This window comes from Coregonus lavaretus (genome assembly GCF_964263955.1).
Source record: "Coregonus lavaretus genome assembly, chromosome: 22".
NCBI lineage: Eukaryota > Metazoa > Chordata > Actinopteri > Salmoniformes > Salmonidae > Coregonus > Coregonus lavaretus.
The window spans coordinates 8,428,887-8,449,992 of record NC_140009.1 but is presented as its reverse complement, the minus strand read 5'-3'; the positions used below and the strand labels follow the sequence as shown (position 1 = coordinate 8,449,992).

The following is a 21,106-nucleotide window of genomic DNA, read 5'->3' as shown; positions in this document are numbered from 1 at the left end:
GTTGACAAACTTCTACAACCTCTAAGACCTTCTCTGGCTTGGTCAGATCCACCACATCTCTACAGACCAAGAGAGGAGATGTAGAAGGCACCTGGGAGTGACTGGTCTGGTCTGGTTGGAACCAAAAAATAATTATTTCCAGAATGTTCTCCTATGGGGACAATTGAATAACCTTTTATGGTTCCAGGTAGCACCTTATTTTCTAAGAGTGTACTGCCAAACCTGTTCTCTAAGCCAGCGCTCATAGAGGAAACTAAATGAGACAGGGCCAGCCAGAAGCCACTGTTGACTCATCTCAGCTGCTGTGGGCTGCTCCTAGAATACAGGATGCCTACCTAGCTACAGTAATTCAGACTGCTGTATTCTGCCAACTTTACTGTAGGAGGCCCTTGGGTTGAGCTGTGCTGAACGTGATTTCTGACCCTTAGTTAATGCTAATCTGATATTTTTGTATGCCTCTGTAACCAGTGTGAAAATGCTAGCTAGTTAGCGGTGTGCGCTAGTGGCATTTCAAATCGGTGACGTCACCCGCTCTGAGAACCTTGAAGTAGTTGTTTCCCTTGCTCTGCAAGGACCGCGGCTTTTGTGGAGTGATGGGTAACGATGCTTTGTGGGTGACTGTTGTTGATTTGTTCAGCGGGTACCTGGTTCGAGCCCAGGTTGGGGCGAGGAGTGGGACAGAAACAAGTCTGTTACACCTCCACAGTATCTCATTCTTGCTGCACGGTGCATCTCTCCCTGCGCCCCGTACCCGCTTCACAATCCCCAGTGAGACGTATAGGACCATTTGACCGCTGTAATGCTCTGTTTGAATACCAATCAGGCCATTAGTTCTATTATCATCATAGGAAACTCAATGCTGCAGGGAGTACTTACCCTGTTTGGATGCAGGTTTGGTCTAGTCATCTACTTTAAATCACAGGGTTTTTAATTAAAGCATGGTACCATTAAATGAAAAATGTCTACACAGTGCTATAACTGTCTGGAGCGTTGTCAGTCAAAGGACTAGTTAAATATGTATGATTGTAATTATCATTATCAAGATGCACAAGGAGCATAGTTAATACTTTTCATTTAAATACAATGGTGCCCTAAACTACCTAGAGGATTTTCGGTATTGAACTTGTGCAATTATATCACGTTTTATTAGAAAGCTGCTTTTATGATTATAGTCTCATTATCACCATTTGGAGTTAACCATCACAATATAAGCTGAATAACAATTAATTATAATTTTTTGTATTTGTTTTTAGTCTAATCTTCAAGTGTCATCATTCAGTTCAGTTCATTACTGTGTAATTGTGACAGACCGGCTCGATTCGGTCTTATGGAGCAAAATTTGAAATTGTGTTTTTTACATTGGATAAAAGTAGAGACTCAGAGCTAGAAAATGGTCATTTAGATTGAGATTTTAGTCATTTTAGCAGACGCTCTTATCCAGAGCATACATTTTCTTTTTTCTTTTTTCATACTGGAATCTAACCCACAACCCTGGTGTTGCAAATGCCATGCTCTACCAACTGAGCTACATCCCTATATCATACACTACAGTTGAGGAACAATGGGAAAGTAATTCTGCTTTGAAAGTCGATAAACTTGTAAACCCATTTTTGAGAAAATGGCCCTTGAATGTTACAGAAGGTGTACATGGTACAGTGAAATGGTTACTTGCCTACTTGCCTAGCTAGCTAGCTAAACAATGAAGCAATAATGCCAACTCATAACGTTACTACTCTGCATGAATCTGCTGGTAGCTAAAGCTAATGAACTAGCTAGGTTCAATGTTAGCTAGCTAGCTAATGATGTGTATTCTTTAATGAATTAGGAGATAGAACTGGGTTAATCACGAACATTGAGTTAGAATTGTTTGTTACTGGGCTAGGAATTGAATTGGGGGCATTTCACTGTGTGTGGGGGGGAGTAGAGAGGAAATCTGCCCTAGGGTCAAATTGCTTGCTCTTACTTAAATCCATGGCTGTCTTATCTGATGAGAGACTGAAACTAGCTTGTGGCCTTTTGTCTCTCTCTTCAAACACAGTGAAGGGAGCGGCACCAGGGTTGAATAGAGTTTGGGCTAGACCTTTGTCTCCTTGGTATCTTCTTGATTGATTACAGAATGAGGGGGTGCAGTTTGTGTATGATTCAAGAATTTAGGGCCTTGTCATGTTTAAACTAAACATGAGTGTGTGTGCAAGACAGGGGAGCGAGTGATTGGTTGGAGTAATAGTTGAGCAGTCCTCAGGGACAAAGGAAGTGGGTGTGGAGTGATAAAGAGCGGGAAACTGAAGAGGGAGGGATTTAGAGCTAGAAGAGTTGGGGATGATGGTATATAATGTGACGTGAGGAAGGGAGAACGGGGTGTCACTCTGCAGACTGGTATCGGCTTTGTTGAAAACTTTAATCAAGTAATTTCTTGATGTAACAAATACTCTGTAAGACCTTATTTGTAATAAAGTATAGTGGTTATTTTCCACAAAACTAACATTAGGCTATAACTAGCAATATAAATGGCTCTGAGATATTAATAATATTACGACACAGATCATACACGTAACATTAGCTAGCGAGTCAGAAAGCTAACATTAGCTAGCTACCAGTACGCTTTAACTTGCAATGAAAACGACTTTCTGACTAAAGTAGAAACGTACAATATGTGACTCGTTTCAGGAAACTAGGCATATGTCGCGCGTCACTACTTCACAGGAGAGGCATTTGAACATACATTTATTTATTTATCAAAATGTGTTATTTTTTCTCCATCTCCTTAACTATCATACTCTGCTTCCACCGGGCATTCCACTGATTTCAAAACCCGGTCCTCCAGAAAGTGGAGAGTAACACCTTTGCAGTTCTTTTTTTTTTTTTAAGCCGCGTTAGAAAGGATTACCTAAACATACTGAGCAGCTCATGTTATAGACAGAAGCGTGCTACACGGCAGACCAATCCGAACTCATCTCTCGGCATGTCCAGCCCATCCATTATCTCAGCCAATCATGGCTAGCGGGAAGGTTCCTGTCTTTTTCCGTGGCTTAACCAACTAGGCTCGTAATGTAACAATTTTATTAGTATTTACATATGGCATACAAGTTTGTTATTAAGGCCCATGAAAGTTCACATTCCAGAAGGCATTTATGCCCAAAAAATGAATTTTGATAAACACTTTTTTTGGTTTACCTCTCCTGTAGAGTAGTGACGCGCGACATACTCCTAGTTTCCTGAAACAAGTCACAATTGACCTCTGTATTATCTGTGAATGGGCATCAAGTTGTGAAACCACATCAGTAGTAAGAGATAGAAGGGAGAAGGGAGAGGCTAAGATTTGAGAATTAGGTTTTGACTTCATGTTCTTTGCAGGCCTTTACACACAGCAATTGAGAAAGAAAGGAAGGGTGTATGTTGGGGGGTGGGGGGGGGGGGGGGTGTACTTGGAAGGTCCCGGGTGGTGACATTATGATATATTCTGTTGGAAGATCAAAGCAGCTCCTCTTCAACCTTTTGAGGGGTGTGTTTGATTGACAGGCCGTCTCTAGGAAACGGCTCGTTCTGAGGGTGGGGTTAGCGCATCATGCACCACCAAGTGAACTTTGAGAGTAAATGGCAACTTTGAGGAAGACTTTGGGATCGATAGGAGGGAGACTGGCTCTCATTAGACAGAAAGACCTTGGCTGCATCCCCAATGGCACCCTATTCCCTATATAGTACACTACTTTTGACCAGAAGTACCAGCAGCTCAGTGAGGAACACTAAGTACAGTGAGGGAAAAAAGTATTTGATCCCCTGCTGATTTTGTACGTTTGGCCACTGACAAAGAAATGATCAGTCTATAATTTTAATGGTAGGTTTATTTGAACAGTGAGACACAGAATAACAACAAAAAATTTCAGAAAAACGCATGTCAAAAATGTTATAAATTGATTTGCATTTTAAATGAGGGAAATAACTATTTGACCCCCTCTCAATCAGAAAGATTTCTGGCTCCCAGGTGTCTTTTATACAGGTAACGAGCTGAGATTAGTGGCACACTCTTAAAGGGAGTGCTCCTAATCTCAGATTGTTACCTATATAAAAGACACCTGTCCACAGAAGCAAACAATCAATCAGATTCCAAACTCTCCACCATGGCCAAGACCAAAGAGCTCTCCAAGGATGTCAGGGACAAGATTGTAGACCTACACAAGGCTGGAATGGGCTACAAGACCATCGCCAAGCAGCTTGGTGAGAAGGTGACAACAGTTGGTGCGATTATTCGCAAATGGAAGAAACATAAAATAACTGTCAATCTCCCTCGGCCTGGGGCTCCATGCAAGATCTCACCTCGTGGAGTTGCAATGATCATGAGAACGATGAGGAATCAGCCAATAACTACACGGGAGGATCTTGTCAATGATCTCAAGGCAGCTGGGACCATAGTCACCAAGAAAACAATTGGTAACACACTACGCCGTGAAGGACTGAAATCCTGCAGCACCCGCAAGGTCCCCCTGCTCAAGAAAGCACATATACAGGCCCATCTGAAGTTTGCCGATGAACATCTGAATGATTCAGAGGAGAACTGGGTGAAAGTGTTGTGGTCAGATGAGACCAAAATCAAGCTCTTTGGCATCAACTCAACTCGCTGTGTTTGGAGGAGGAGGAATGCTGCCTATGACCCCAAGAACACCATCCCCACCGTCAAACATGGAGGTGGAAACATTATGCTTTGGGGGTGTTTTTCTGCTAAGGGGACAGGATAACTTCACCGCATCAAAGGGACGATGGACGGGGCCATGTACCGTCAAATCTTGGGTGAGAACCTCCTTCCCTCAGCCAGGGCATTGAAAATGGGTCGTGGATGGGTATTCCAGCATGACCCAAAACACACGGCCAAGGCAACAAAGGAGTGGCTCAAGAAGCAGCACATTAAGGTCCTGGAGTGGCCTAGCCAGTCTCCAGACCTTAATCCCATAGAGAATCTGTGGAGGGAGCTGAAGGTTCGAGTTGCCAAACGTCAGCCTCGAAACCTTAATGACTTGGAGAAGATCTGCAAAGAGGAGTGGGACAAAATCCCTCCTGAGATGTGTGCAAACCTGGTGGCCAACTACAAGAAACGTCTGACCTCTGTGATTGCCAACAAGGGTTTTGCCACCAAATACTAAGTCATGTTTTGCAGAGGGGTCAAATACTTATTTCCCTCATTAAAATGAAAATCAATTTATAACATTTTTGGATTTGTTTGTTGTTATTCTGTCTCTCACTGTTCAAATAAACCTACCATTAAAATTATAGACTGATCATTTCTTTGTCAGTGGGCAAACGTACAAAATCAGCAGGGGATCAAATACTTTTTTCCCTCACTATAAGTCTGTACTGAGTGATTCATCTCTGATTGACAGAGACTAGCTCTATTGTTATTTAATAATGACCTCGGACCAGATTTAACCTCTTTATATTTCAGAGAAGCCTTTTTCTTTAATGGAGGCTTCATCTGAATCACACTAGTGGGGAATTCTGAGGTTTGAAACGAGCGAGTTTGATCACCCGGTGAACTACCACCTCAAGGACTGCCAGTATACAGTAGAACATAATATTTTTTAAGATTTAGAATTTTGGAACATACTGTAGATTCTAGATAAAATATGTAAATAAGATTACAATGCATACCCCTCCCTCCATCCCTTCCATTAAGCCCTCTAAGCCTCCTCTTCCACAGCCCCCTCACAGGTCCAGTATAATGTTGTCCAGACAGAGGAGTGTGGAGTGAGGACTCTCTAGGGACATAGTAAGGTTTGTTCTCTAGGGACATAGTAAGGTTTGTTCTCTAGGGACATAGTAAGGTTTGTTCTCTAGGGACATAGTAAGGTTTGTTCTCTAGGGACATAGTAAGGTTTGCTCTATAGGGACATAGTAAGGTTTGTTCTCTAGGGACATAGTAAGGTTTGTTCTCTAGGGACATAGTAAGGTTTGCTCTATAGGGACATAGTAAGGTTTGCTCTATAGGGACATAGTAAGGTTTGTTCTCTAGGGACATAGTAAGGTTTGCTCTATAGGGACATAGTAAGGTTTGCTCTATAGGGACATAGTAAGGTTTGTTCTCTAGGGACATAGTAAGGTTTGTTCTCTAGGGACATAGTAAGGTTTGCTCTATAGGGACATAGTAAGGTTTGCTCTCTAGGGACATAGTAAGGTTTGCTCTCTAGGGACATAGTAAGGTTTGTTCTCTAGGGACATAGTAAGGTTTGTTCTCTAGGGACATAGTAAGGTTTGCTCTCTAGGGACATAGTAAGGTTTGTTCTCTAGGGACATAGTAAGGTTTGCTCTATAGGGACATAGTAAGGTTTGCTCTCTAGGGACATAGTAAGGTTTGCTCTCTAGGGACATAGTAAGGTTTGTTCTCTAGGGACATAGTAAGGTTTGCTCTCTAGGGACATAGTAAGGTTTGCTCTCTAGGGACATAGTAAGGTTTGTTCTCTAGGGACATAGTAAGGTTTGCTCTCTAGGGACATAGTAAGGTTTGCTCTCTAGGGACATAGTAAGGTTTGTTCTCTAGGGACATAGTAAGGTTTGTTCTCTAGGGACATAGTAAGGTTTGCTCGCTAGGGACATAGTAAGGTTTGTGTAGGCCTCTAAGCCCTCAGCCGGCACCAAAGGCCCACTGTCATTCCCCTACTCATGACCTAAACTAATCATATTAACAGCTTGATAATCAATGAGAGAGAGAGAAAGTGGGGGAGAGAGAGAGAGAGAGACAGAGAAAAAACAAAGAGAGAAACAAAAATGGAATCATGTACATTATTAGGAGTGAGAGAGGCAAATCAAAACAGAATGGGAAAGTAACAGACACCGAGAGGTCATGATATTGAGTGGGAGAGGTCATGATATTGAGTAGGGGGGTCATGATATTGACCACTGTATCCCACCACTGTGGGATAGCCAGCCAGAGGACAAGAACTCATCCTCCATCCTCGGCCCTCCACAAACCAACCACCATTATGACACTCTAAATAGCACATGTGGGTTGCTTGAAGGAGAATACTAGGATCTTAATATTGAGTCTTGAATAAAAACTCCTCAATGGGAACTTTTGAGATGATAATTTAGCCATTGCCATTAAGCAGTACAGCACATGGGAATTCAAATGGGGCATAATAGCTATAGAGCATTGGGTCAATTGGCTTCCTGTTCCCAGGCATATTGCTGAGAGGCATGTTACCTCAAACCACTCTGCCTCATTCCATAGAAACTAGATGGCGTACTACTCCAGAAGTCATTTCAACTCAAAGAACACTAGAAGACAATAAAGAAAATCTTCTCCCTTTTTCATTTCAGCTTTGTCAAACCTTCCGTTCAACACTCCTTTGTGATATCCATAAAGACATGAAATACTCAGTTTAAGCACATGGTCGATAGTCAGTATTGCTTGAGGTAAACAGTGTGTAGGTCAGGGGGGCTTATGGTACGAGCCAGAGTGGTGGGATACGTCTCTTCACACATACACCCTTTTAGATTCATACTCACATTCTCTCGCCCACACAGGTTTCTTCATCTCAGTGCATTTACAAGCCAGTGCTACACACTAGTAAACGGGCAGATAAGAGCATAGAGATATGTAATTGAGGACACATATGGACATGAAGGCAGGGTAAAGTGACTAGGCATCAGGATAGATAATAATAAGGTATTTGAGGTAGATATGTACATGAAGGCAGGGTAAAGTGACTAGTCATCAGGATAGATAATAATAAGGTATTTGAGGTAGATATGTACATGAAGGCAGGGTAAAGTGACTAGTCATCAGGATAGATAATAATAAGGTATTTGAGGTAGATATGTACATGAAGGCAGGGTAAAGTGACTAGGTATCAGGGTAGATAATAATAAGGTATTTGAGGTAGATATGTACATGAAGGCAGGGTAAAGTGACTAGGTATCAGGGTAGATCATAATAAGGTATTTGAGGTAGATATGTACATGAAGGCAGGGTAAAGTGACTAGGTATCAGGATAGATAATAATAAGGTATTTGAGGTTGATATGTACATGAAGGCAGGGTAAAGTGACTAGTCATCAGGATAGATAATAATAAGGTATTTGAGGTAGATATGTACATGAAGGCAGGGTAAAGTGACTAGGTATCAGGATAGATAATAATAAGGTATTTGAGGTAGATATGTACATGAAGGCAGGGTAAAGTGACTAGGTATCAGGATAGATAATAATACGTTATTTGAGGTAGATATGTACATGAAGGCAGGGTAAAGTGACTAGGTATCAGAGTAGATCATAATAAGGTATTTGAGGTAGATATGTACATGAAGGCAGGGTAAAGTGACTAGGTATCAGGGTAGATAATAATAAGGTATTTGAGGTAGATATGTACATGAAGGCAGGGTAAAGTGACTAGGTATCAGGATAGATAATAATAAGGTATTTGAGGTAGATATGTACATGAAGGCAGGGTAAAGTGACTAGTCATCAGGATAGATAATAATAAGGTATTTGAGGTAGATATGTACATGAAGGCAGGGTAAAGTGACTAGGTATCAGGATAGATAATAATAAGGTATTTGAGGTAGATATGTACATGAAGGCAGGGTAAAGTGACTAGGTATCAGGATAGATAATAATACGTTATTTGAGGTAGATATGTACATGAAGGCAGGGTAAAGTGACTAGGTATCAGGGTAGATCATAATAAGGTATTTGAGGTAGATATGTACATGAAGGCAGGGTAAAGTGACTAGGTATCAGGGTAGATCATAATAAGGTATTTGAGGTAGATATGTACATGAAGGCAGGGTAAAGTGACTAGGTATCAGGATAGATAATAATAAGGTATTTGAGGTAGATATGTACATGAAGGCAGGGTAAAGTGACTAGTCATCAGGATAGATAATAATAAGGTATTTGAGGTAGATATGTACATGAAGGCAGGGTAAAGTGACTAGGTATCAGGATAGATAATAATAAGGTATTTGAGGTAGATATGTACATGAAGGCAGGGTAAAGTGACTAGGTATCAGGATAGATAATAATACGTTATTTGAGGTAGATATGTACATGAAGGCAGGGTAAAGTGACTAGGTATCAGGGTAGATCATAATAAGGTATTTGAGGTAGATATGTACATGAAGGCAGGGTAAAGTGACTAGGTATCAGGGTAGATCATAATAAGGTATTTGAGGTAGATATGTACATGAAGGCAGGGTAAAGTGACTAGGTATCAGGATAGATCATAATAAGGTATTTGAGGTAGATATGTACATGAAGGCAGGGTAAAGTGACTAGGTATCAGGATAGATAATAATAAGTTATTTGAGGTAGATATGTACATGAAGGCAGGGTAAAGTGACTAGACATCAGGATAGATAATAATAAGGTATTTGAGGTAGATATGTACATGAAGGCAGGGTAAAGTGACTAGGTATCAGGGTAGATCATAATAAGGTATTTGAGGTAGATATGTACATGAAGGCAGGGTAAAGTGACTAGGTATCAGGATAGATCATAATAAGGTATTTGAGGTAGATATGTACATGAAGGCAGGGTAAAGTGACTAGGTATCAGGATAGATAATAATAAGTTATTTGAGGTAGATATGTACATGAAGGCAGGGTAAAGTGACTAGACATCAGGATAGATAATAATAAGGTATTTGAGGTAGATATGTACATGAAGGCAGGGTAAAGTGACTAGGTATCAGGATAGATAATAATAAGTTATTTGAGGTAGATATGTACATGAAGGCAGGGTAAAGTGACTAGTCATCAGGATAGATAATAATAAGGTATTTGAGGTAGATATGTACATGAAGGCAGGGTAAAGTGACTAGTCATCAGGATAGATAATAATAAGGTATTTGAGGTAGATATGTACATGAAGGCAGGGTAAAGTGACTAGGTATCAGGGTAGATAATAATAAGGTATTTGAGGTAGATATGTACATGAAGGCAGGGTAAAGTGACTAGGTATCAGGGTAGATCATAATAAGGTATTTGAGGTAGATATGTACATGAAGGCAGGGTAAAGTGACTAGGTATCAGGATAGATAATAATAAGGTATTTGAGGTTGATATGTACATGAAGGCAGGGTAAAGTGACTAGTCATCAGGATAGATAATAATAAGGTATTTGAGGTAGATATGTACATGAAGGCAGGGTAAAGTGACTAGGTATCAGGATAGATAATAATAAGGTATTTGAGGTAGATATGTACATGAAGGCAGGGTAAAGTGACTAGGTATCAGGATAGATAATAATACGTTATTTGAGGTAGATATGTACATGAAGGCAGGGTAAAGTGACTAGGTATCAGAGTAGATCATAATAAGGTATTTGAGGTAGATATGTACATGAAGGCAGGGTAAAGTGACTAGGTATCAGGGTAGATAATAATAAGGTATTTGAGGTAGATATGTACATGAAGGCAGGGTAAAGTGACTAGGTATCAGGATAGATAATAATAAGGTATTTGAGGTAGATATGTACATGAAGGCAGGGTAAAGTGACTAGTCATCAGGATAGATAATAATAAGGTATTTGAGGTAGATATGTACATGAAGGCAGGGTAAAGTGACTAGGTATCAGGATAGATAATAATAAGGTATTTGAGGTAGATATGTACATGAAGGCAGGGTAAAGTGACTAGGTATCAGGATAGATAATAATACGTTATTTGAGGTAGATATGTACATGAAGGCAGGGTAAAGTGACTAGGTATCAGGGTAGATCATAATAAGGTATTTGAGGTAGATATGTACATGAAGGCAGGGTAAAGTGACTAGGTATCAGGGTAGATCATAATAAGGTATTTGAGGTAGATATGTACATGAAGGCAGGGTAAAGTGACTAGGTATCAGGATAGATAATAATAAGGTATTTGAGGTAGATATGTACATGAAGGCAGGGTAAAGTGACTAGTCATCAGGATAGATAATAATAAGGTATTTGAGGTAGATATGTACATGAAGGCAGGGTAAAGTGACTAGGTATCAGGATAGATAATAATAAGGTATTTGAGGTAGATATGTACATGAAGGCAGGGTAAAGTGACTAGGTATCAGGATAGATAATAATACGTTATTTGAGGTAGATATGTACATGAAGGCAGGGTAAAGTGACTAGGTATCAGGGTAGATCATAATAAGGTATTTGAGGTAGATATGTACATGAAGGCAGGGTAAAGTGACTAGGTATCAGGGTAGATCATAATAAGGTATTTGAGGTAGATATGTACATGAAGGCAGGGTAAAGTGACTAGGTATCAGGATAGATCATAATAAGGTATTTGAGGTAGATATGTACATGAAGGCAGGGTAAAGTGACTAGGTATCAGGATAGATAATAATAAGTTATTTGAGGTAGATATGTACATGAAGGCAGGGTAAAGTGACTAGACATCAGGATAGATAATAATAAGGTATTTGAGGTAGATATGTACATGAAGGCAGGGTAAAGTGACTAGGTATCAGGATAGATAATAATAAGTTATTTGAGGTAGATATGTACATGAAGGCAGGGTAAAGTGACTAGGTATCAGGATAGATAATAATAAGTTATTTGAGGTAGATATGTACATGAAGGCAGGGTAAAGTGACTAGGTATCAGGATAGATAATAATAAGTTATTTGAGGTAGATATGGACATGAAGGCAGGGTAAAGTGACTAGCTATCAGGGTAGATCATAATAAGGTATTTGAGGTAGATATGTACATGAAGGCAGGGTAAAGTGACTAGGTATCAGGATAGATAATAATAAGGTATTTGAGGTAGATATGTACATGAAGGCAGGGTAAAGTGACTAGGTATCAGGATAGATAATAATAAGGTATTTGAGGTAGATATGTACATGAAAGCAGGGTAAAGTGACTAGGCATCAGGATAGATAATAATAAGGTATTTGAGGTAGATATGTACATGAAGGCAGGGTAAAGTGACTAGGTATCAGGGTAGATCATAATAAGGTATTTGAGGTAGATATGTACATGAAGGCAGGGTAAAGTTACTAGGTATCAGGATAGATAATAATAAGGTATTTGAGGTAGATATGTACATGAAGGCAGGGTAAAGTGACTAAGTATCAGGGTAGATCATAATAAGGTATTTGAGGTAGATATGTACATGAAGGCAGGGTAAAGTGACTAGGTATCAGGATAGATAATAATAAGGTATTTGAGGTAGATATGTACATGAAGGCAGGGTAAAGTTACTAGGTATCAGGGTAGATAATAATAAGGTATTTGAGGTAGATATGTACATGAAGGCAGGGTAAAGTGACTAGGTATCAGGGTAGATCATAATAAGGTATTTGAGGTAGATATGTACATGAAGGCAGGGTAAAGTGACTAGGTATCAGGGTAGATCATAATAAGGTATTTGAGGTAGATATGTACATGAAGGCAGGGTAAAGTGACTAGGTATCAGGGTAGATCATAATAAGGTATTTGAGGTAGATATGTACATGAAGGCAGGGTAAAGTGACTAGGTATCAGGGTAGATCATAATAAGGTATTTGAGGTAGATATGTACATGAAGGCAGGGTAAAGTGACTAGGTATCAGGATAGATAATAATAAGGTATTTGAGGTAGATATGTACATGAAGGCAGGGTAAAGTTACTAGGTATCAGGATAGATAATAATAAGGTATTTGAGGTAGATATGTACATGAAGGCAGGGTAAAGTGACTAGGTATCAGGGTAGATCATAATAAGGTATTTGAGGTAGATATGTACATGAAGGCAGGGTAAAGTGACTAGGTATCAGGATAGATCATAATAAGGTATTTGAGGTAGATGTGTACATGAAGGCAGGGTAAAGTGACTAGGCATCAGGATAGATCATAATAAGGTATTTGAGGTAGATATGTACATGAAGGCAGGGTAAAGTGACTAAAATAAAGAACAGAGTAGCAGCAGCGTAGTGTAAAAGTGTGTGTGTGTATGTGTATTTGTGAATGTGTGTGGGTTTTGCGTGAGAGTGTCAGTGAAGTGCGAGTGTTAATACAGTGTGTATATACTGTATAGTCATGTGAGTGTGCATAGAGTCAGTGCAAGACAGGGTCAATGCAGATGTCCGGGTAACCATTAAATTAACTATTTAGCAGTTTTATGGCTTGGGGATAGAAGCTGTTCTCGGAGCCTGTTGGTCTGAGAGCGGATGCTCATGACGGTAGTAGAGTAAACAGTCTTTGGCAATGTTTCGGGCCTTCCTCTGACCCCGCCTGATATCGAGGGCGGTGCATTTGCCATACCAAGCGTTGATGCAGCCAGTCAAGATGCTCTCAGTGGTGCAGCTGTCAAACTTTTTGAGGATCCGAGGGCCCATGCCAAATCTTTTTATCTTCCTGAGAGGGAAGAGGCGCTGTTGTGCCCTCTTCACAACTGTGCAGTTGTGTGTGGACCCTGTTAAGTCCTTAGTGGACGCTGTGGAACTTGATCCTCTTGACCCGTTCCACTACAGCCCCATCGACATGGGTGGGGGCATGCTCTCCCCTCTTTTTCCTATAGTCCATGATCAGCTCCTTGGCCTTAGTGACGTTGAGGGAGAGAGTGTTGTCGTGGCACCACACTGCTAAGTCTCTGACCGCCAACATATTCCAGTATGTACTAGCAAAGCAGTCTTGTAGCCTCGCTTCATCGGACCACTTACGTATTGAGCGTCAGGGACGGCCTGTTCAATAGGGCGATATGGGCGACGCACTGCCAAACGGGAAAAGGAAGGGATTTTTTTTCTAATCAATTATATCACGGCAACAGTAGTTATCAGTGTTGTAATCTATACGTCTGATCTGCCACAGTGCCACACTGCCACTAAATGTCGAATCAGGCTAAAGTCGTGCTTCAAATGGCTCCACCCCCTTTTGGGGCGATTTCAGTCATATTGAAAATCGCCCAGAACTTCTGTCATAGACTCCCATGTAAAATCTATTTTTTTCAAATTTCAGAGCCTTCAATACAATCTCAATGGGTGTCTGTGGGCTTGCACTTACGCGCTTTCGTCATACGTTACGTAACCATGAACGTAACTGAGAAAAGAGTGGATTGTTTGAAAGAAATTCCTTTTTGTCGGCGAACAAATGAAGATAAATTGGCAACGAAACAATTAGGACCTCCCAGACCAAATTTAATAATTCAACAGGTTTCTACTAAAGGCGGAAAGTCCTACACCCGAGGATTTTCCAAAAATTGGTACGAACGAAAAAAGACATTGCCACTCACTCAACTGGATGACGAGGGATACAGGCTAGCTGTCCGCCGCCACAACGATGAGGTTAGTGTTGATAATCACAAGTTTACTGGATGTGGATATGGTGTAATAAAGGCAGTTTATTCAGAGGTAAATATATCTGGAATCGCGTTCACGGACCCGTTCGTCAAACTCTTAGGGAGCTATAAATTAAGCCCCATTACTTACCATATCAGATAAGAGAAATTGCTGCAGCTACATATATTTTACATCCTGGCCCTACATAGTTCACTATTTGCATCACTTACCAAAATATTACATGTGGTCATATATGCTTGGAAAGTGGAGATGCCATAGAACGTCAAAAAAGTAAACATTGCTGGAGACACATTGCCGTTTTGGAGAAGACATCGCGTTTGCTAGCGAAGAGATTTGTTGTGGCAAATGAACTTGGGCTGGGAATTGCCAGGAACCTCACGATAAGATATATGCATCAGCATTGCGAGTCTCATGATTCTATACGTATTGCGATTCGATACTGTGATTTTATTGCGCACCATATGTCTGTTGCAGAGGGATCAGAAAGCCATGAGAACGAGTTTTGATCAGTCATGGAAATAAAAGTGCTGAAAACAAATTGGCTCCCAATGTGAAAAGATTGAGAACAAGCTATGAAGGAACAATAATGGTGTTTTGGTGCAGGTACAGCCAACTAGCGCTAAAATATTGCGATATTGTCAATACAGTATATCGTAAAGTATCACTATGTAACTCGATTTCTTTCACCCCAATCCCTCAAATTAACGGTAAATAACTGAATTGTTTGCCCCACATTTAGCTAAGATGATTAGCTAGCCAGCTAAAATGTTTTAGTTAGTTAGCAGTCGCATCTACAATAGTTTACTGTCAATAACATGTCTCCAAAAATGACGTGGTGTCTCCAATTGTGTTGACATTTTACAATTGCAATGCGCATCCATGAGTATCCACTTTCTGTAGCTCAGCTGGTAGAGCATGGTGCTTGTAACGCCAAGGTAGTGGGTTCGATCCCCGGGACCACCCATACACAAAAATGTATGCACGCATGACTGTAAGTCGCTTTGGATAAAAGCGTCTGCTAAATGGCATATTATTATTATTATTATTATTATTATTATCTGAAGAGAGCCCCGAAACATTGTGTGCAGACATTTTATGCAATAAATGAAGTAGGTTCAATCTAGTAGTTCTGATCTTCTGATTGGTCCTGATGAGTTGGGCGAGGTCCCCTGCAGGCTACTGTCACTGTTGCATTGGCTCTGAGTCGGGTTCTCTGTCTTCAAATGTTCAGCCTAAGAGAGGGGATTTTTGTGTGTGTGTGTGTGTGTTTAACAGTGATGATGTGTGTGTGTGTGTGTGTGTTTAACAGTGATGATGTGTGTGTGTGTGTGTTTGTGTGTGTGTGTGTCCTCAGAGCAAGAACTCGTGAGTTGGAAGAACTGAGAGGCCTATGGCGTGGGTGTTGTCCTTGGCCACCTGCTGACAAGGCTGACAAGATAGGACCCTTTTGTCCATTGTTATTGGATAGGAACAGAACTTATAACCAGCTCCTGACCTAAATAGATCTTAGCACAACATTTTACTCAACATATCATATTCCATATTCACTATAACAAATATATTTACTACGACATTAGCAAGAACCGCCACATCCTCAGCCGGCTAATCCAGTGTGTGAAGTTTTGCGGAGTGTTTGAGTTAGCTTTGCGAGGCAAAGATGAAACTGAGGGCTCCACCAACCCTGGTAAGCCAACACTTTTGAGATCAGTCAATAAATGCTTCTGGTATTGACTTATATGCTGCCCCTGTCTTCATGTTGTTGCTGGACATATCTTTTTTTAAATGTGTGTAGGTCACCTAAATCATCAGAAAAATTGCCCCTCCTGAGAATTTTTTCAGGAGCCGCCACTGTTGAGCGTGTCATTGGTACTTCCTGTTTGAGCTTTTGTTTGTAAACAGGAAGCAGGAGAATAGAGTCTTGGTAAGATTTGCCGAAGGGAGGACAAGGGAGGGCCTTGTATGAATTTATGTGGCTAGAATAAAAGTGGTCTAGAGTTCTTAGCGCCACTAGTGGTATAGGAGACGTGTTGGTAGAAGTGAGGTAGAACAGTTTTTAGTCTCCCCGCGTTAAAGTCTCCACCCACCAGAAACGCTGCCTCTGGGTGAACGGTTTCTTGTTTGTTTATGGCCCCATACAGTTCATTGAGTGCCAAAGTGCTGTTGGCTTGTGGAGGGATGTAGACAGCTGTGAAAATTACGGATTAGAACTCTCTTGGTAGATAAAAGGGTCTGCAGCTTACCATGAGGTATTCTATATCAGGTGAGCAAAAGCTTGAGATGTACTTCACACTGGAAGCAGCGCACCAGTTGTTGTTTATGAAGAGTCACACCCCTCCCCCTTTGGACTTGCCCGAGGCCACCTTCGCCTGATCGTGCCGCTGCATGGAGAAACCACTGAGTTCTATGTACATAAAGTCATCCAGCCACGTCTCTGCAAGGCATATAATATTGCAACTTTTCAAGTCTCTCTGATAGGAGACTCTCGAACGAAGCTCATCTATCTTATTCTCGAGTGACTGGACATTTGCCTATAGAATGGAGGGTAGTGCCGGTCGGTTTTCTCTTTGTCTCAATCTCACCGGGATGCCGGCATATCTATAAAAAAAAGACAGTTCACAAGCTGTATACCGCTTTTGCTTCATGTAACCAGCACTGATGTATTAGACTCAGATATGAAACTCAATAAAAAGTGTACAACCAACAGAAATACTGCACATTGTGACACCTGTAGGAAGCATTGATCAAATACATCAGTTCTCTTTCTACTGCATCGGAATTGACACTTTCATGGCTACCCTTCAAGGCGCTGCCTGAGGGAGATTGAATATAAATGCGGTTCTTTGACTGGGCTAGTTTTTGTGCTGCTATTCAATTACCGGTCTTTAGCGATCGCCTCGCCACCGTGGCATGAGTTTACCCCCGGGTCCAGGAACGCAATGAATGGAAAGGATATGAGTGGGAGAGAGATAACGTGCGAACCACAAAGTCCCTCACCCATAAAGGACACACAGTATATGGAACACGCACGCAGACACACACACACACACACACACACACACACACACACACAAACACACACACACACACACACACACACACACACACAGCAGGTCCCTTAACTATGAAAAGCTTGGGATGCTTTGTTCTTTAGAAAAAATCATTATCTTCAAAAGCCAACCAAATTAAACGTTAAACTAAACTCATCTGGCTTTTGATTTCAGCGACTGCAAAGGCTATATAAAATGCCTTTTTATCAAGACCTGACAGGCACAGCGGGGAGTGATAGAATTCATTGTTAATATGGATAGAGGAAAAGATTCCCCTGACCACACATACCCAGCACACACACACACACACACACACACACACACACACACACACACACACACACAACACACACACACACACACAAGGCCCGGGGTGAAAGGTAGCTCATGCTCACTGGGCTTAATCCAGAAATGGAAGGTGAATCATACACAGTACAGCTCTGGAATACCAAATGCACCATGTGTCTCAGTCTACCAGTAAGCTGCAGTAGGAAAACGTGTGATTAGGACCCTATTCCATGGCTCTGTGAATCAGTAACACCCCAATCCAATCAACCCTGGCCTGAAGCAGGGATATAATTTTCTGAGAGGATGAATGTGTTAGGAGATTGTATGCTAAGATAAGCTAAATGTGTTATAGTGGGTAAGGGCAGTGTTTGAGTTGAGTTTATAGGGTTGACGTTGGCTTGTTTGGAGGACATTATGCATGTATGGGTCTATAAGGGGAGACAGTATGTTGAGCCAAATGAGTTCAGCTCACCAGTGGTACTGACTGAATGAGAGTACTGGAGCCGTAGTGGGACTGACTGAATGACAATACTAGACCCATAGTGGGACTGACTGAATGAGAGTACTGGAGCCGTAGTGGGACTGACTGAATGACAATACTAGACCCATAGTGGGACTGACTGAATGACAATACTAGACCCATAGTGGGACTGACTGAATGACAATACTAGACCCATAGTGGGACTGACTGAATGACAATACTAGACCCATAGTGGGACTGACTGAATGAGAATATTGGAGCCATAGTGGGACTGACTGAATGACAATACTAGACCCATAGTGGGACTGACTGAATGAGAGTATTGGAGCTATGGTGGGACTGACTGAATGAGAATACTGATAGAGATACAATACAAGTTAACAAAATAGGGTTTTATTTAATTCTGTGACTGGAGCACCTGTAGAGTTGTGTCGGTGTGGACACTGAGGGGACTCACCCTGTTCTGGGTCGTACTCCTCCACCGTGCTGACGAAGTGGGGTCTGGAGTAGAAGTTATGGGGGCAGGGCTGCTGGAGCCCCCCCAGACTGAAGAAGCCCTGCTCGGTGGCAGCACAGCAGGCGAAGGCTCGGCGGCTGGGGATACAGGGGTAACGCGTCCAATTCTTCATTTCCAGGTCAAAGGCCTCGAAGGCTGTGACAGGAAGCTTTCCCTGACGCCCACCTGCCAGGGATGAGAGGAGGAAGGAATGGAGGGAAAGAGGGTCAGAGGGAGTGGGCAGCAGGGCATGAGAGAGAGGGGATGACAGAGAGGGAGAGAGAGAGAGAGAGACAGAGAGACAGAGAGAAAGAGAGAGAGAGAGAGAGAGAGAGAGAGAGAGAGAGAGAGAGAGAGAGAGAGAGAGAGAGAGAGAGAGAGAGAGAGAGAGAGAGAGAGAGAGATGGAGAGAGAGAGAGCGAGAGAGAGAGAGAGAGAGAGAGAGAGAGAGAGAGAGAGAGAGAGAGAGATGGAGAGAGAGAGAGCGAGAGAGAGAGAGAGAGATGGAGTGAGAGAGAGCGAGAGAGAGCGAGATAGAGAGAGGGAGAAACAGTTATTAAAAAAGGACTAACTGTTGGCACTCTAAAAATTAGGGGTTCAACAAGTGTTCTTCTAAGATCCACAAAGTTCTTCGAAGAACCTTAGGGTTCTTGGCACTGAAAATGGCCCCCAAAAGGTTCTTCCAAGAACCCCATAGGAGGTGGGGTTCATCGAGGAACCTCCTTAGTTGGTGGGGGTTCTTGCAGGAACCTAACTGCCCAACTGAAACATTTGGATTTTAATTTGAAAGGACAGCAGGTGCAGGCACTTAACTGAAAAATATAAAGATCCCCTCAATTTAAGGTAAGGTTTGTCCCTTGTAAGATCTAAATTGATATTGTTTTATGATGATACCATCTATCTATTCATATTTGTGCCAATCTTTCTAAAAACAGAAAATGGACACAATTCAATGGATATGAAATCAACAAAGAGGTAAGAATATGTAGGCTATAAGAATATGTTGAAGGCTAGCTGTATTGCGTGCAGATGGCTGAACTGCTCACTTTTGTGTCTGTAGGTATACGAGCAGGCATACAAAGGTATGTCAATTGGTATTGGTATGTTATGCAGATCACATTTACCATCCTCCTCCCTTACCTCTTCAATGAATATCCCATAGGCCTCTACATTATGGACAAGGTACACTACCAGTCAAAAGTTTTAGAACACCTACTCATTCAAGGGTTTTTCTTTGATAAAAAAAAAATTACATCGTAGAATAATAGTGAAGACATCAAAATAATGAAATAACACATATGGAATCATATAGTAACCAAGAAAGTGTTAAACAAATCAAAATATATTTTATATTTGAGATTCTTCAAATAGCCACCCTTTGCCTTGATGACAGCGTTGCACACCCTTGGCATTCTCTCATCCAGCTTCACGAGGTAGTCACCTGGAATGCATTTCAATTAACAGGTGTGCCTTCTTAAAAGTTAATTTGTGGAATTTATTTCCTTCTTAATGTGTTTGAGCCAATCAGTTGTGTTGTGACAAGGTAGGGGGGTATACGGAGGATAGCCCTACTTGGTAAAAGACTAAGTCCATATTATGGCAAGAACAGCTCAAATAAGCAAAGAGAAATGACAGTCCATCATTACATTAAGACATGAAGGTCAGTCAATACGGAACATTTCAAGAACTTTGACAGTTTCTTCAAGTGCAGTCGCAAAAACCATCAAGCGCTATGATGAAACTGGCTCTCATGAGGACCGCCACAGGAATGGAAGACCCAGAGTTACCTCTGCTGCAGAGGATAAGTTCATTAGAGTTACCAGCCTCAGAAATTGCAGCCCAAATAGATGCTTCACAGAGTTCAAATAACAGATACATCTCAACATCAGCTGTTCAGAAGAGACTGTGTGAATCAGGCCTTCATGGACTAATTACTGCAAAGAAACCAGTACTAAAGGACACCAATAAGAAGAGGAGACTTGCTTGGGCCAAGAAACACGAACTATGGACATTAGACCAGTGGAAATTTGTCCTTTGGTCTTGAGTCCAAATTTGAGATTTTTGGTTCCAGCCCTGTCTTTGTGAGAAGTGGTGTGGGTGAACGGATGATCTCTGCATTTTGAATTTCCCACTGTAAAGCATGGAGGAGGAGGTGTTATGGTGTGGGGGTGCTTTGCTGGTGACACTGTCTGTGATTTATTTAGAATTCAAGGCACACTTAACCAGCATGGCTACCACAGCATTCTGCAGCAATACAACATCCCATCTGGTTTGGGCTTAGAGGGACTATCATTTGTTTTTCAACAGGTCAATGACCCAACACACCTCCAGGCTGTGTAAGGGCTATTTGACCAAGAAGGAGCGTGATGGAGTGCTGCATCAGATGACCTGGCCTCCACAATCCCCCGACCTCCACCCAATTGAGATGGTTTGGGATGAGTCGGACCGCAGAGTGAAGGAAAAGCAGCCAACAAGTGCTCAGCATATGTGGGAACTCCTTCAAGACTGTTGGAAAAGCATTCCAGGTGAAGCTGG

The 21,106-nt window shown here is 41.5% G+C and overlaps 1 protein-coding gene across 1 annotated transcript in view; it reads right to left on the bottom strand.

Annotated features, from left to right (window-relative positions):
- LOC311150336 (kelch domain-containing protein 8B-like) overlaps positions 1-21,106 on the bottom strand; it is a gene marked incomplete at both ends in the record, with an annotated part of 117,544 nt that overhangs the window by 30,388 nt on the left and 66,050 nt on the right. Inside the window, one exon of the mRNA XM_084187744.1 lies at positions 18,533-18,757. Within this exon, the coding sequence (XP_084043870.1) occupies positions 18,533-18,757 (225 nt within the window). The remainder of the gene's footprint in view (positions 1-18,532; positions 18,758-21,106) is intronic.